Raw genomic sequence first — 15,252 nt, 5'->3', positions numbered from 1 at the left:
GGTGAGGTCATGGGCTGAGGCCGTCACGGGGTGACAGGGATGAGGTTGGGTTATCCTGCCATGCTCCTGCCCCAAATGGGAATGGAGCTAGGCTGAGATCAACTTCCCCCGCCCCCGACACCCCAAACGATACTTTCGGGTTGAACAGGTGTCACGGAGACCACCTGGCCCCGCCCCACCCAGCCTGGTACTCACGGGCGTCCTGGTGCCCAGGAGGCGGAGGAGAGGTGCATGCGCTCCCTGTCATCCTGTATCTGGAGCCGGATGGGCCGCCTCAGTCCCCAGGAGATGTTGAGGAGCCCCTCGATGATCAGAGCCCCTTCTTCCTGTGGGGATCCACACGGGTCAGCCTCTTCCCCCAGAGCAGCCGCACTCAGGGGTCACTGCCCACCCTCCCCACCCCCGCTCAGGACTCAGCCCCTGCCCACGGGACTCACCGTGCACTCAGGCCTCCCCAGACACGCCCTCTCCTCCCTGGCATCCTGTCCTCCTTTGGGGGAAGGCCCACGAACTTCTATGTGCTCCAAGGCACGCGGCCCGGGGCCGAGAGGAAGCCTGAGGCGTGCCCTTCCACCGCCCGGGTGCAGGGTCTGGGACAGGGCGGCTGAGTCAGGTGTCCCACAGGAACGCGGCCGCTGTCTGGCAGGCACGTCCACAGAGCGGCAAGGAAACACGTTCCAGGGAAGCGCGGCTGTGCAGACACCAGTGCAACACAGGGCACCTCTCCACCCACTGCTGCACCTGGGCAGGGGACCCACGGTCAGCTGGCCCTCCTGGGCATGTGCCGAGGGCACTGGATCCCATGCCCACGAGAGCAGAGGTGGACTAGGACAGTCCCCACACTGTTCCCATTAGTGGCCTGAACCCACCCCCAGATTTCCAAGCTGCCTTCTTTCCTGAGGGCCAGTCTTGCTTTCCTCACCACCTGGGATATGGACAGTCCCACGTCCCACCACTGGCACACACGCTCGGAATATCTACAACAGCTTCCAGCCCGCGTCCCCGACCAGCCTTCATTTCCCAAGGTCTGCAGATGGCATGGCCACTCCCCTGCCACCAACCCTGAGGTCCTAATCGACAGAGTCCTCCAGAGGCACCCTCAGCCAGCTCCCACTTGCTCCCCTCAGGTCCTTGATTCTGTTCCTCTGACCTATTTCCGGCTCCTGTATAAGCGCTACCACCTCCAGGCTCCCTGTGTCCAGCCTCATCACTCCCACATGTGTGCCTGGCCAGGCTGCTTTGTCTGCACCCTCACAGCACCTGCCAGAAACCTTCTCAGCTTCACACTTCCACAGAGTCTAGGTCTTCCCAGCTATGTGCTCCTAATCTGCTTTGATACTGGTCTTTTGGCAATGAACTTAAATCGTCATTCTCCCAAAGCCATCTCAAGCACCATTTTAGATCCACAAATGCCATTTCTTTCTCCTTGCTGACATCAAAAGCCCTGTGAGAAGAGGGACCTTCTGGAAAATGTCATATCCCTGGCTGTGCTTACAGAGGTGTCCTGCAGTGTCGATTTCATGGTTAGTTAGTGATAATTTAAAACACCCTGCCATACACAGAGAAAATATTTCTCCTCTGTTCAAGTTTATCAAAAATACACATAGCTTTCTGGAATGGCCTTGCACTATTTGCTAAAAAAGAAAACAAACAACAACAACAAAAAAACCCAGAGCTATTTTTGATAACCACTGATGCTACCCAGGCACAGATATGTAACTAAAGATATGTAACTGTATGTATGTAATATGTAACAGATATGTAACTGTAAAGGAAAGACTAGATTGATCCACTGGAGCTAAAGGTCCCGTGGGGATAGTAAGAAAACCCAAAGTGGGGTTCAAGTCTTTGTTTTCAGACTTAGCTTCAGATGCCTCTGTCAGATGTTGACAGGTCGCTGGAGAGAGCCTCTGCCCCACCAGGAACACATCTCGGTGTGTTCATTCATGGACATGTTTATTCATGGACACCAGCCCCACGATGGACTCTGGGTGGAGGAGATGAAGCAGACCCAGCCCCAGACCCTTAGATGCTCTGGGGGCACCGCTGAGGCAGGGGCAGCAAGGCTGGACATACTGAGGCCAGACCTCCCAAGTTGCTGTATGAAGGCTCTGGGGACCTTGCCATGAAGAAGGAGGCAGGGGGACTTGCTCTGGGGAAGCGAGGGGCTGAGGCAGAGCTGCTGCCTCTGAGGTCAGGGTTAAGCTATGCTGGGAACCAGCTGGCCTGATGTGACTCAGGCCTGGTGTCCCTGCACAAGCAGCATGGGTGCGCCCAATTTGAGCCCCCTACCACTGCTCTACTGCCCCCCAGCCTGGCCCTATCAGAATGGAGGGGAGGCCCTGTCAGCCTGCAGCTTTCTCTGATCAAATCAGAGAAGCCCAAAGTAGAGAAGAGGGACCTCCAGGGCAGCCCTCACCACGTAGGTGGGGAAGTAACAGGACGAGAACATAGGTCCCGGGGCCTGGACTTTCTACAAGTTGGGAAATCAACCTGGGCCCCCTAATTCTATCCCAGTCAACACTTCCCTCCTCAGTTCAGCCTACTGGCTTATTTGCTAATTGCTAATGAATTCAAAGAGAGCCAGAGAAACAGACAAAGGCTCTACAGAAGCATCCAGATGGAAGAGCCATCGAGGTGGGAATTGCTATGTTTAACTGGCATCCTGATCACGGGTTGGCCCCATGCCTTGGCCCATGAGAAATACTCTAGCCAGAATGCATGAACTTGGGACTGCCAGCTCCTCCCGCTTGCCTCGGCATCTAGGGTCTGTCCAACAATCAGACTTCCGACCTGAGCTTCTGTCTCAGTGACTTGCTTTCCATCCCCTGCCTGTGGGAACAAGACAGGTACCTTCCAGGTGGGCCCACGGCTAGGTGGATGACGTGAGGTCTGAGAAGGGTATGGTGCTGGCTCTCTACAAGAGCTTTCCCAGGGTCACCTGCCTCTCCCTCAGCTGCCTCCTGTGCTGACACACTCACCCCTGGACACTAGCAGTGGCCTCCCAACACTGGCCAGATGCTCCTCGGTCTCCCTGTTAGCTGCCCTTCAGCCCACACACAGCGGTAAAGTCAATCCTTCAAAGCAGAAGCCAGACTCTTGCACCCTTGTTCAAATCCTGCAGTGTCTGTCCATCCCCTTCGGAGGGAAACCCAGTGTCCATGCCAAACCCAGTGACTTCTCCCCACCTGGGCCAGTCATATGGGCCCCTGGCTGTCCCCTGCCCAGCAGACTCTTGTCACAGTGGCTTTGCACATGCTGCCCCTCCACTGGGAACACACGATCCTCATTTGTTCAGCTCTCTGCTCAATGTCCCCTCTTAGAGAGGACCCTCCTGACCCCTCGACCACAGTGCAGCTGGCCTTTTCTTTGCAGCTGTAATCAGTACCCAACATCACAGCACCCATCCACTGAGTACTTAATTCTTTCCCTCACTAACAGCTAAGCTCTAGGACACAATGATTTGTTCACTGCTTACGTTCTCTGTACCTAGAACAGTCACTGATGCACAGGAGTACTAATTAGATACCTGGGGAACAAAGAAATAAACCAATTATCATTTGAAAGCACCACATCTGGGAAGCAGCAAGACCAGGACCCTGCAGGCTGCCCCTGGTCCCAGAAGAAGGTGGGCACATCCCAACTCCCAGCAGGCCCAGGGAGCCTGGCCTTAGCCGCCTCCAGGCTGAGCCCTGCATCGCTGTGTCTGGCAGGGTCCCTCACAAGTGCAGGCCCAGGGCTCTACAAGAGCTAGCACCGGGCCAGAGTGTCCTGGGGTTGCAGGGTACTAGTGTAAGGTGTAGTGGGGAACACTTCTAGGCGGAGGTGGCAGACCCTAGGGCTGCTTGTTGGAGCCCAGTGGAGCCCCCTGCCTCTCCCAGTGGCCACCCCACCCCTGCCCTGCAGAGTAAACATTCCCAGAATGTCCTACAGGCGCAAACGCTTGCTCCAAGCTGGCAGCTGGGCCAGGCCCCGCCCGCCAAGCTGTTTTCCTCTGAGAGCCTTCCTGAGAACTGCTATTTTTGGCCCGTGTAACAGTAATTGATTGCTGGTGGAAAGGTATAAAAGCAGCTGCCAGGCCCTGAGGTTCGCCAGACAGCTCAGGGAGGATTCCACTCTGGACAGTGGCACATCGTACAGAGGCCATAGCACATCTTCCTCGTCGCCCTCCTCCCAGCAATCTGACGCCGGACACAGGGCTCCAACTGCTGGACCCCGATCCCTCTGCCCTGAGCTTCCTGGGGGCTTTCTGTGGACTTCCTTGCTCATCCAGCTCCCCTGCTACCCCCAGACCTCCTCAGCTACAGGTAAGAGAGAGCAACTGCCCTCTGGTTTGCGGTAAAACAAAAAGGCGTTGGGTATCTTTGAAGCAGTTCTCAGCCTGGGACGCGCACAGCCTCACTGCGGGTTAGAGACCAGGATGCAGCTAACTGCTGTAACAACAGCTGCGGAGGGCTTTATATTCATAATGGAATTTCCCATGAAGTGTCATTCCACAAGTTTTTCCCAACGCCCTTGAGAGGTGTATTTTTAACCCCATTTTATGGATGAGTAAGTGGAAGCTTGGAGAGGTGACTGTGCCAAAGGACTCCGTGTTAGGAACTGCTAAGTTTGGTTTTAAACCCAGGTTTCCCCTGACTCCAGTCCGTGAGGCTGGGTTCTCTGATTTGTACGGGTTCTTGAACAACAGTAATGATAGGATCTTAAGTAATGTTAGCAGGAAGAGCCCAGGAGTTCGAGCCTGGTCTTGGATCTGCAGACTTTAAACTGCTCTCAGGCATGTGATTCACCCAGGCAGCCTCAGGTGGGGAGGGGACACAGGAAGGGTGTCAGGATGGCACACTAGTCCCTCACCCCAGTCCTCTGTCAACCAACAGGTTGCTGCTTCCTTGTGGCCGGCAGCCATGAGGTCCCGGCTTTTGCTTTCTGTGGCCCACCTGCCCACAATTCGGGAGACCTTGGAGGAGATGCTGCCCGGTGGGCCTGGAGAGGACCCCCCCGCCTCCCCTAGCCTGGATGACTACGTGAAGTCCATCTGTCAGCTGGCGCAGCCCACCTCAGTGCCGGATGAGGCTGCAGCCAGGGTCCGACCCAGGAGACCCCACCGGCCAGCCCGTTCCCGTGAGAAGAGCTGCACCCCTGGTTCCCTAGAGGACATCACCACCCGCTTCAGTGGCCAGCAGCCCACACTGCCCGGGGCCAGCACTGTGGACCCCCTGGACTGGCTCTTTGGGGAGTCTCAGGAAAATTGGCCAAGTGGGAGGGACATGCCAAGGAGGACTGGATCCTCTGCTGACCCCTGGGCTTCATGCAGACAGACGGACAGTGGCAAGGCCCGGGGGGCCCCCAGAGGGAGGCTGAGTAATGTCAGGGCTCCAGGGCACTCTCTGCTGAGACTGCAGAGGGACTGGCACCAGTGCTCCCAGACTTCTGGGCAAGCTGGCCAGGATGCAGTTTCCCCAACAAGCCCCCGTCCCAGCAGCGTCCTTAGAACTCTCTATTTGCACCTCCCCGTGATCCATGAACTCTGACCGCTCCCCAATAAAGACTTCTGCAAATAACATACAGGTCTGCGTCACCTCTCCACCCTCTCCCTCCCCCCTGGCAAGTCTCTGGGAGGGAAGTGCCTCTCTGCAGAGGCTCCCTGCTTTGGCAACTCATAGTGAGACCCCTGCTCCGAATAAGAGCCTATCTCACATGCTGTGGCAATCGATAGACATCCCGTTTGCACTGCTCCTAACTGGCTGATCACCTCGGGCAAGTTATTTTAACATCTCTTCCTTGGTTTTCTCACGGGTAAAATGGGGGTACTTAATGGGACCTGCCTCCTAGGTTGTGCTGATGAGTAAATGGGCTAAAACCCGCACACACCCTGGGGCGCGTGTTACAAGCCCACACATGGAGTAGCTGTTGTTTACGTGGTTGCCTCACAGGTGGGGAAATGAGTAGGTGGGGGGAGAGGAGAAGCAAAGGCCGAAGCCCCGGTGGTTTCAGAGCCAGGCCCTGGGCACTCGCAAGTCAGCCTCTTGGCTCCCCACACCCCTGCTCCCCGCAAGAGGCCCATGAGCAAACAGGGGGTCTCAGGAAATGCACCTGCTGTGTTTCGGGGGACTTGTCACTGGGCCACCCGCGGGTACCTCAGTGGCTCCACCTCACAGGTCCTGTTGTGTCGTGGAGAGCGTTTTCCCCACGCTGACGGCCAAGACAGAACCTGCAACAGCGCAGCCTGCAGGGCACCAAACGACTGGACCAGGTGGCCCTGTCCCCGCCCATCCCCACCCTTACCTGCCTCCACCCAGGGGCCACTTATCCGTGGGGCAAAGTGCAGGGTGTTGTCCAGGTGCCCTGCTGTTGGGCAAGTTCAGGGGCCAGGGCCTCACTCCACATGTCCATGGGTCCCCCACAGCCCTGGGTCCCTACATCCTGGCAAATCCCAGTTCCCAGAGGCATCTGGCAAGCAAGGAGGTGAGGGTGAGGGATAGGGGAGGGGGCAGATTGCTTTCCTCAGAGAGACAGGTGAGGCATCAGAGAACTCAAAAGAGACAGGCTTAAGACCCATTGCCCTGTTCTCTTGGGCCAAGTCAGAGCTGGCTGCCCTGGTCAGCGTGGGAGGGACAGAGGAGAGGAGGAGGATGGAGCTGGGGCCATGGGCAAGCTCATGGCCAGGTTCAGTTTCCTCCACCTCCTTGCCCTGTGGACTAGCAAACTACTTTGCCTTCCTTTTCTCTCTCTCCCTCCTTCCCTCCATCCCTCCCTTCCCCCCTTTTCCCTTTCTTTCTGATTTTAAAATATTTTAAAAATTGCTTTGGACATTTACAATATTTATCTGTCCTCTTCTATGTGTATTTTGTAGGGAGGCAAAATGTAAACCATGAATTTAAAAGAAGAAGTTTCAGACAAGCAGTTTACTTAGTTTCCTGATCTGTAAAATGGGGACAGCAACGCCTGTCCTTCATACCCTACAGTGGTTGGGGAAACGGTACAAATGAACTTGGAGATGGAGTTACAAGCACTGTATACAAATTTTCCAACTGTCACAACCGCTGTGTCTCTGGTTGACTCAAACCTCAGGGTCCCTGACTTTCTCCAGCAAATATGTGTGGGGCAGGCTTTGGCCAGAACGTCCTAAGGAGGTGGTGAGGAGGGCTGACCTGCTGAACGAGTGCCTGGCTGGTGACTGGATGGGTCAGGCTTACTGGGCCAGCCTCATAGCAAAGCGGTGTGCAACTAGGATGACGCTGGCTAATCCCCCCAAGCTCAGAAATCACACTGCTGCATTTGGGGAGATCAGATAGGGCCAAGGAGATTCCTGGGCTCTGGGCTCCTCTGCTAATACCCCCGACGTAAAAGAAGCTAATGGCACCTTCAGAAGGTGCCAAAAAAAAAAAAAAAAAAGGATGAATAAAGGGCTGGGGGAAGGGGCTTCTGGCAAGTCCCAAGCTCCTGAGGACAGAACAGCCGAACAGAAAGTCCTCGTGGTGGGGCCCTATGGAGCAGTCTCATTCTCCTCCCACCCACCACTGAGACAGGGAAGGGACACAAATGCCCCTCCCGCCTGGAGAGAGAGACTGGAAAGCACTCAGGAACCCCCAGGGAATACATCCATGGGCCTAGCACTCACCAGGAACCGGTGGTCTGTCAACCCTGTCATTCCTGCCTTCAGGCCTTAGAAGAAGGGGGATCATTATAAGAGGGAAGGGGACCCCTGGCGGAGGGAAGGTCCTTCCCTTTCTTGCACTCGTGCAGCGGGCCAGGGGCTGAGGTCCTACACTGGGTGTAGTGTGCGCTCAGGCCACCAGGGGGAGCTTTGCGCCTACTCAGAGCTGAGCGCGGGGCGGGGTGGGAGGCTGGCTTTGGCAGCGGCCACACACCACACACCAGGACACCAGGGCCTTACTGCCTCTAGCTCACACAGTCAGCAGTGATATATTTGCCCACTGGCATTTCTGGGGTGGTCCATTATTCTCTAGAGGCACCAACCAGCCTGGTTAAAATGCTTTGCTATCTTCAAAAGGCACAATTGCTCCCAGTTGATCACACTCTTCATTGTAAAACAAGCAAAATCATCCCAAAGGCAAGGTTTACAATGAAGGAAGCTAGTGCTTTGGCCCCCTGAGCGGGAATCCTTTGTTCCTAGTTCTGTAGAAGCTGGGGGAAAGTTCACAGGGAAATGCCTGCCCCAGGGTGTGGCCCCTGCCAGTGACACATTTCATCTCTCCGAGTTCTGTGGGCCCCAGATGAGACAATGGGCAAGGAAGTGCCCCAAACTGTAGCAGCCAGGCTGAGGTTGCTCCGGGGCAGGCCCAGAGACAACAAGTTGGGTGGGGGGTCTCTTGCAGAGCCCCTTGCGGCGCTGGGAGGGCATACCCGATGCTGAGCTCCCCACGCTTAGCTTGGGGATCGAGCTTGGGGATCAGGGGTGACGAACCGCTTTCCGAGTCCCTGAGGCCTGGTGAGTCATACTCAATCAAGACCTCCACAGACCTCCAGAGCTTAATGCTGGCGATGGTATCGCTGTATTACACACTTCTCTGCTCAGGCCTTGGAGCCACGCCAGAATCTTTGACTTCCTTCAGAGTCATCTTGGGCCAGAGACTCTAAGAGTCTCAGTTTCTTTGTTTGGAAAATGGTCACTCCTCCCTCACAAAGCTCTTGTACTACAATAAATACAATAGAGGCAAAGCTCCTCTTGTCTGCCCTGCCCTGCAGTGCTGGGAGAGCCCAGTCTCAGGTGGCCCGCAGCAAGTTCTAGGAGCTATGAGTCTCTGAGGCCCAGAAGGTCCCAGGTCAGCAACCTGAGGAACTGCAGAGCCCCGGATGCTGGGTGGTGGGTGAGTCACCCAGAGACGTGGTGCCCCAGGAACCAGTCATGCATTTCAGCATTAGAACTCCCGACTCCCAAGCCGGTAGCCTGTCTCTATGGTGGCGGTCACCTCCCAAAGACACACACTCCCTCAGGCCGGCACACCTTGGCTGTTAAAGCTGCAGAAGGTTCCTGAAAGGTACTTTCCGGCTCCAATGAGATCAGGTCAGACCCTTACAACTTCTTTAGGGTTAGGAATATGAAAATCCCTGCCCGTGGGATGCTAAGTTCCTGCCTTTGGGGCCAGCAGGAGCACCTCTTCCCCACCGCAGGGTCCTATACTCCTCCATGTGGACTGTCCCATCACACAAACAGGTTTGGGGCTTCCCAGTCCCTCTCTCCACTCGGCTGTTCCTACAGAGGGGATTGTTTTGGGGAATCCCAAGTGCCAATGTCAAGCTCTTAGACTAGCTGTTCTCAGACTTGGCCTTCATCAGAATCCCCTGGGGGACTTGTCAAAACACAGCTGGGAGGGTGAAGAGTTTCTGATTCAGCAGGCCTGCGGGAAGAAGGGTGATAAGAATTTGCAGTTCTAACCAGTTCCCCGGTGATGCGGAAGCTGCTGGTGTGGGGACCACATGTTGAGAACCATCATGATCTTAGAGCAATCCCTGAATGGCCCAGAGCTGAGGAACAGGGTCCAGTCAGAAGACCCCACCCCATGCCTTCAGCACAAGAACCGAAGTGAGCCCAACTCCTCACTTAGCAGCACAGATCAAAACTGCCCAGCACGCTAGGGCTCAGGACTCATCCCAACTTGCTCCAGGCCTGCATCTGCTGGCTAGTTATCTAACACCTATGCACAGATACCGCACCATGCCTAGCTGAGGGCATGCAGGACTAGGAGGGCACTTGGCCCAGGTCTAGGGGCTTATCACTCAAGTAAGAGACAGCGAAAGCAGAGACAGCAGGATGCTAGGATCAGAGCCCTGTGGGCAGCAGTAAGGAGCTGGGCCAGGGCGAGCTGCTGAGACAGGTGTCAGAGGCTGCTCTGCAGAGGAGCGCGAGCAAAGAAGCATGCAGAAATTCTGAGGGGTGGGGAGCAAGTTGTCAGGGCTGGTCCCAAGCCCCCACGCAGGGTGGGTGGATCAAGGGGAGGCAGAGTGTGAGGTCTGTGTCATTCCAGGTTGTCACAGGCAGCCTAGCACTGCCTGAGCCAGGAGCCAGCAGCCTCCCTCCCGTCCAGGCTCCTGAACTGTGTGACACTGGCCTGGCCTGGCTGATGGAGGTCACCTCCCTGCCACTGACTGGTGATCCCCCTGCTGCCCAGAGCTGCCTGAACCTCGGGGCTCACCCTCTGTTCTAGTAATTACAGAAGGGGATGTGTGGTTGTTTGAAGAACTAATGGAAGCGAGATTAGTGAGCAGAGTGGCTTCCACCTGCATGAGGTCTCTGTGGGTTGCCAGGGCTTGAACTGTCCGTTCCCATGTTCAACAACAGAAGGGGAACTCAGAGGCCACTGGCCCTTGCCAGACGCTGATGGGCTAGAGAAAATCCAAGAGTCAACCCGATCTCAACCGTGGAAACCTCCCAAAATAAAGCCTAATCACGATCACGATAAGACACCCCATTTCGGCTTTTCAAATGCCCCAATATCCCGACCAGGGTTCCCATGTGAAAGATCTGGAAGATCTGGATGGTGGGTGGCAAGACCAGGCCTTCACTTGATCTGCCCGGTGAGCAGAGGCCCCGAGCCTGGGCCCTGCTGGCCACTCCCTGGAGTCCAGCTGGTGCCCACGTGCTCGTATTTGGCTTGTTTTGTTTAGGCCACACAGTGCTTCGAGGTTTGGGAACTCCACATGAAATTCCAGATATCTAGCTTCCTTTGAAAAATCAGGAAGGGTCTGGGTGTACCAAGCCCACATCCCTGCACAGCTGCCCTGGGTTTGATCTGACCTGTGATTTCCAATGTCCTCCACTCCCCACACCCACCCTGCCTCTCATGTGCAGCGGACCTTCCTGGCCCTGTAAGCATCTTCTGGGGAGCTCTCCTCTATCGCAAGGCTTTCCTCTTGGTTGACAAGCACAGAGACTCTGCTTTCACTCCTGCGTTGCCCCGTGAACCTGGGCAAGCCAGGGCCTTGTGCTGAGTTCCTCATCTGTGCCGTGGGATGAGCAGGGGAAGGACTGGACCGTGCGGTCTCAAAGATTTCAGACTCCCATGTCCCGGCCTTCACGAAGATAGAAGTCCCAGGTGGAAGGAGAAGGCCCACAAGGGGATTTCCATCGGCTCTGCATTCTCACGGGATGGTCCGACCCTCAGTACCCCTTGCAGGGATCTCAAAGGAGATAACCTGGTCCCCAACTCAGGGGATGGGTGACCTTACAATTTATTATCCAAACTGGACACTCAGAGTGAAGGAAAGGGTCTTAAGAACTACCCTTGATTAACAGGTATAAAGCAGGACTATTTTTGGCAAGCCAGGATAAATGGTGACCCTATGAAAAAGAAGAGAAATGGGCCTTACCTCTCTGTGTCTCAGCTGAAAGCTTCTGCCCTCATGGTAGCAGTTGTAGGTTTTCAGCAGGCTTAAGAGCTCCGACCTAAAAAGGTAAAGACACATATATGCTCTTGGAATGTGGTGGGGCCTTGGATAAGGCATTTGGCTTCGCTGGGCTCAGTTTCCTCATTTGTAAAATGGGCATAATGTACACGTTTTGCCAACAACATATAATCCATTGAGAGACTAGACTTTGCCATCAGACACACACCCTTTAGTCTTCTAGGGAGTTTCGCAGATCAGTGCTCCTGGAAAGCCCAGGGTGGGGCTGTGAAGGAAGCAAAACTTACAGAGGGGCCCAGGTCACGTTGCTGTACTTCTAGGGTGTTTGCACAATTTCACTATTATAGATAAGAGTTCCTGACAATCTCCCTGTGCCTCACTTCTGAGTCACCTTCTGAGAATAAGTCACTTGGGCTTGGATAACTGGCATTTTAAAGGCTTGCTTTTTCTCCCCATATTACTTCTTACAAGGGTCTGGGGTGGCTGCTATGAAGGTACCACCAGGATGCCTCTTCCCCATCCTGACTTCCTGGATGTGTGATCAAGGGATGAAGGTGACAACCCTGAGAGTAAGATCCTGAAGGCCCTAGGATGGCTACTCTGTCCAAATGCTGTCTCCCCAGAAGAAAGGGAAAGCCACAGCTTGTGCCTTGGCTGAGGTGTGGCAGAGAGAAAATGAGGACAGTTCCCTGTACCCAAGCTGGGCTCTGCAGGGCAGTGCAGTTCAATAGACATGCAATGCAAGCTACACACATCATTTTAAATCTTCTAGTAGCTATATTACCAAGGAAAATAAAATAGGGGAAATTAGTTTTAATAACACATTTTATTGAATCCAGTGTATCTAAAATATTCTGTCAACGTGAAATCTATGTAAAAATTATTAATGAGATTCTGGCTCATTATTTTATTTTGTAAGAAATGTTCGCTAGCTGGAGCATCTTTTATATTCACTACATCTCTCCAGCCACAGGTCCCGTGCTCAGCAGCCACATGCAGCTGGTGGCTCCCCTACTGGACAGAGATGGTCTTGAACCCCTCAGGTAATGCTTTCACCCACACTCGAGCAACCCAGGGCCTGGATGAGAAAAACACGCTCTGGTGCTCTGTTGTGCAGCCCTGTGTGATGTGGGGTGATGGTAACTGACAAGGGAACCCATTTACAACTTAATGGCATTAACAATGCAGGATTCAATACTGCATGTTCACTGTGCTTATAAGTGTGCAAACGCTGAATATAAAATTGTTAGGATATGTACATGTATAACATATCTTAATTAATCATGTATGGTTGTTATTATGACTTTTTTCAAAATAATATTTAATATTGTTACATTGTTCTTATTATCAGATCTAAATAAGGAAAATGATGGTGTGGGAGTATTGTCTGTTTTCTCAGGGTCTTTAGTAGGAGGACCCCAGGGGGCAGGTCCTCAGTAAAAGCTAGTCCATTTCAAGGAGGCTTGGTTTGTCTTCAGGATGGCAGATAGGAGCCGCCCAAATTTAGAAAATACTTGGACTCAGGACTTGAAAAGCAAGATAAAATGAAAAAATACACTTTTCTTTAGTTCAGCAGTGAACTTGGAAAAGTATCCCAAACAGTTTTTTTATGATGAGACCAGAAGTCTCATCATAAACAAAATAAAATAAATAAAAATAAGCTGAGAAAAATATACTTTTTCAATAAAAACTCAAAACTAGTTTTGAGGGTTTTTTTTTTCCTGAACTGTTTAATGCAATAAGATGTTAGTATTGCTCTAGTTTTTATATAAATTAAATGCCATCTCTGCAGATTCACAGCAGGCACTGTCACACTTTCCTGCTTTTGTCTGCCCAAGGAGGCGGGGGTCAAACTCATGCCTTGATCCTTGATCTCCAAAGAGAAAGGCTTCAAAGAGAAGTGCTCTCATCACTGTCCCTGGGGCAGGCACATCATGGTGTCTACAAAAAGCGCCCAGAATTCCTTCACCCACAGGCTGCGCATGGCAGGGGAGTGGCCACTGGGGGAAGGTAGGCATGGAGACCCCTCTTTGCTCACAATGGCTTACTTCAGAATGGACTTGCTGTCGCTGATGGGCACGTGAGAACTGGGTGGACAATCTTCCTTCATCTTTTGCTGTTGTCTGCAGACTCGGAAGTTACCTGCTGGTAGACAAAGGAGGGCCCACAGACACCTAAGCTGGCAGGAGTGATGGCCAGTGTGGCGCCGGAGCCTTGGTGCAGAAGCCGGAGCTTCTGCCTCACCTCCCACCTCCCCACCCTCTCACGTCCCCACGCCCCGACCCCTACCTCACTCCCACCCCACCCCCGCCCCCAGGTACAGGGCCAGACCTAGAGGACTTCATGGGACCCCACACTCACATGTGTCAGCCCAGGCAGGGCAAGGTCAGAACTGCCCTATCAGCCCCCTTCCCAAAACCTCTTCATGATCCCTAGGAATCAGATGAATCTCCTCAATATTTCAGATTATATGCTTTTTTTCTTGATGGACACCCTGAATGATGGTTTCTACCTTGACTGCTCCCTCAAACCTCTAAGTCACCCCTGGCCTTTCTCCTCCGTTTCCATGGAGCCTGAGGTGGTCCCCCCATCACTGCCTTTGGAGTCAGCACACCTGGACTAGCTCTCCTAGTGACGGGCTAATCGGTACCATGTTCACTACATGCTGGAGACTGTTGAGCATATTCTATGAATTATCTTATTTATTCCTTACAACACCATTATGAGGTAAGTACCATCCTATTCCCATTTCACAGATGAGAAAACAGGGATAGAAGTTAAGTACTTGGCCCAAGATTCCCAGTGAGTAAATGGCAAAGTCACCGAACACAAGCATCTAGACTCCAGATGCTGGTCTCTTAGCCCCTTCTCTATACTGATATCGGACAGTAACTTAAACCCCCAGACCCTTCATTTTCTCATCTGTACAATGGAGTAACCACTATCCTATAGGATTGTTCATGGACTCACCCATGAAACTGTCTCTATCTCTTCTCATTCATAACCTGGAAAAGTTTGTGGAGCTTCCCAAGCCCTCCTGGGTTTCTTTCACGGAGGGTAAATCCACTAGAGCTTTCTCTATCCTGTTGGCATCCTCCGTACAGATTCTTACTTCTCTCTGTCTCTGCATTATTCTGGCCGAGCACTCTCTTATCAAGGCCCCTATGTGTCGGGCACTGAGCCACAGCTTCACACACACATGCATACTCTAACTTTGACCCTGCCTCTACCCCCCTTCTCCCAACTTGCAGCTAGGAATCTGAGGGGTTTAGTTACCCTGGGAGGTGGCAACGACAGGGCACACAGTGTGTCTTTCACACCATGGAGCTTGCTTGGCTCCTTCACAAAAAACCCCAACATCTGTTCACACAAACCTGGCTCAATCGCGTCTTCCTGACCTGTGTGTGTGCCAGTGCTACTGGGGGTGGGCGGGAGGTGGTCAAGGTCAGGTCCAACTGCTGTGGTATTGGTGACCTCAGAGCAGAGCCCATCGCTGCAGAGGGGCGCTGACTCTGACTAGCCCAGCACACTCTTCCCTGCTGGCTTGATCCACCCACAAACAAGATGTGCCAGCCACATTCTTCTGGCCACATCAGCCCTGAATGAGCATTTGATTCTGGAGGCAGGGGACACACGGCTGGCGTAGAGAAGGGGAATGGTTTGAGAGAGGTGGGCTTCCCAGTGACATCAGAATCATCCCCTAAATTCCTCCCCTCTGCCTGAGTCTACAGTGAGGCAAACTGTGGCCTGCAGAGAGGGCAGGCCCCCAGCTGTGGCCAGCAGCCAACCCTACCTCTGTAGGGCACAGGGCATTGGCACCGTGGGGGCCTGGACCTGGGGACCTCCAGCTGCCTTCTTCTTGGCCTATTTCAAAATAGGGTTTCG

General features: G+C 53.6%; 2 protein-coding genes across 6 annotated transcripts in view; one reads left to right on the top strand and one right to left on the bottom strand.

Annotated features, from left to right (window-relative positions):
- Positions 1-15,252, bottom strand: part of RASSF4 (Ras association domain family member 4) — a 33,477-nt gene that overhangs the window by 10,750 nt on the left and 7,475 nt on the right. For 2 of the 5 annotated variants that reach the window (XM_061177766.1, XM_061177935.1), the window contains exons 2-4: positions 13,416-13,509; positions 11,332-11,407; positions 196-326 (exon numbers count right to left, since the gene is read on the bottom strand). In XM_061177766.1, the coding sequence (XP_061033749.1) occupies positions 196-326; positions 11,332-11,407; positions 13,416-13,477 (269 nt within the window). In that variant the 5' untranslated portion in view covers positions 13,478-13,509. Of the gene's footprint in view, positions 1-195; positions 327-437; positions 853-11,331; positions 11,408-13,415; positions 13,513-15,252 lie in introns of those variants that run through there. The other 3 variants (XM_061177856.1, XM_061178026.1, XM_061178107.1) reach the window with 3 other exon arrangements.
- On the top strand, positions 4,085-5,561 carry DEPP1 (DEPP autophagy regulator 1). The gene is made up of 2 exons (XM_061178166.1): positions 4,085-4,307; positions 4,878-5,561. Exon 2 carries the CDS (start codon positions 4,905-4,907, stop codon positions 5,529-5,531), a length of 627 nt encoding a protein of 208 aa, XP_061034149.1. The 5' UTR covers positions 4,085-4,307; positions 4,878-4,904; the 3' UTR covers positions 5,532-5,561.

Source organism: Eubalaena glacialis, chromosome 1, assembly GCF_028564815.1.
Source record: "Eubalaena glacialis isolate mEubGla1 chromosome 1, mEubGla1.1.hap2.+ XY, whole genome shotgun sequence".
NCBI classification, from domain to species: Eukaryota; Metazoa; Chordata; class Mammalia; order Artiodactyla; family Balaenidae; genus Eubalaena; species Eubalaena glacialis.
Note: the sequence above shows the minus strand (reverse complement) of the source record. Positions and strands in the feature narration are given on the sequence as shown.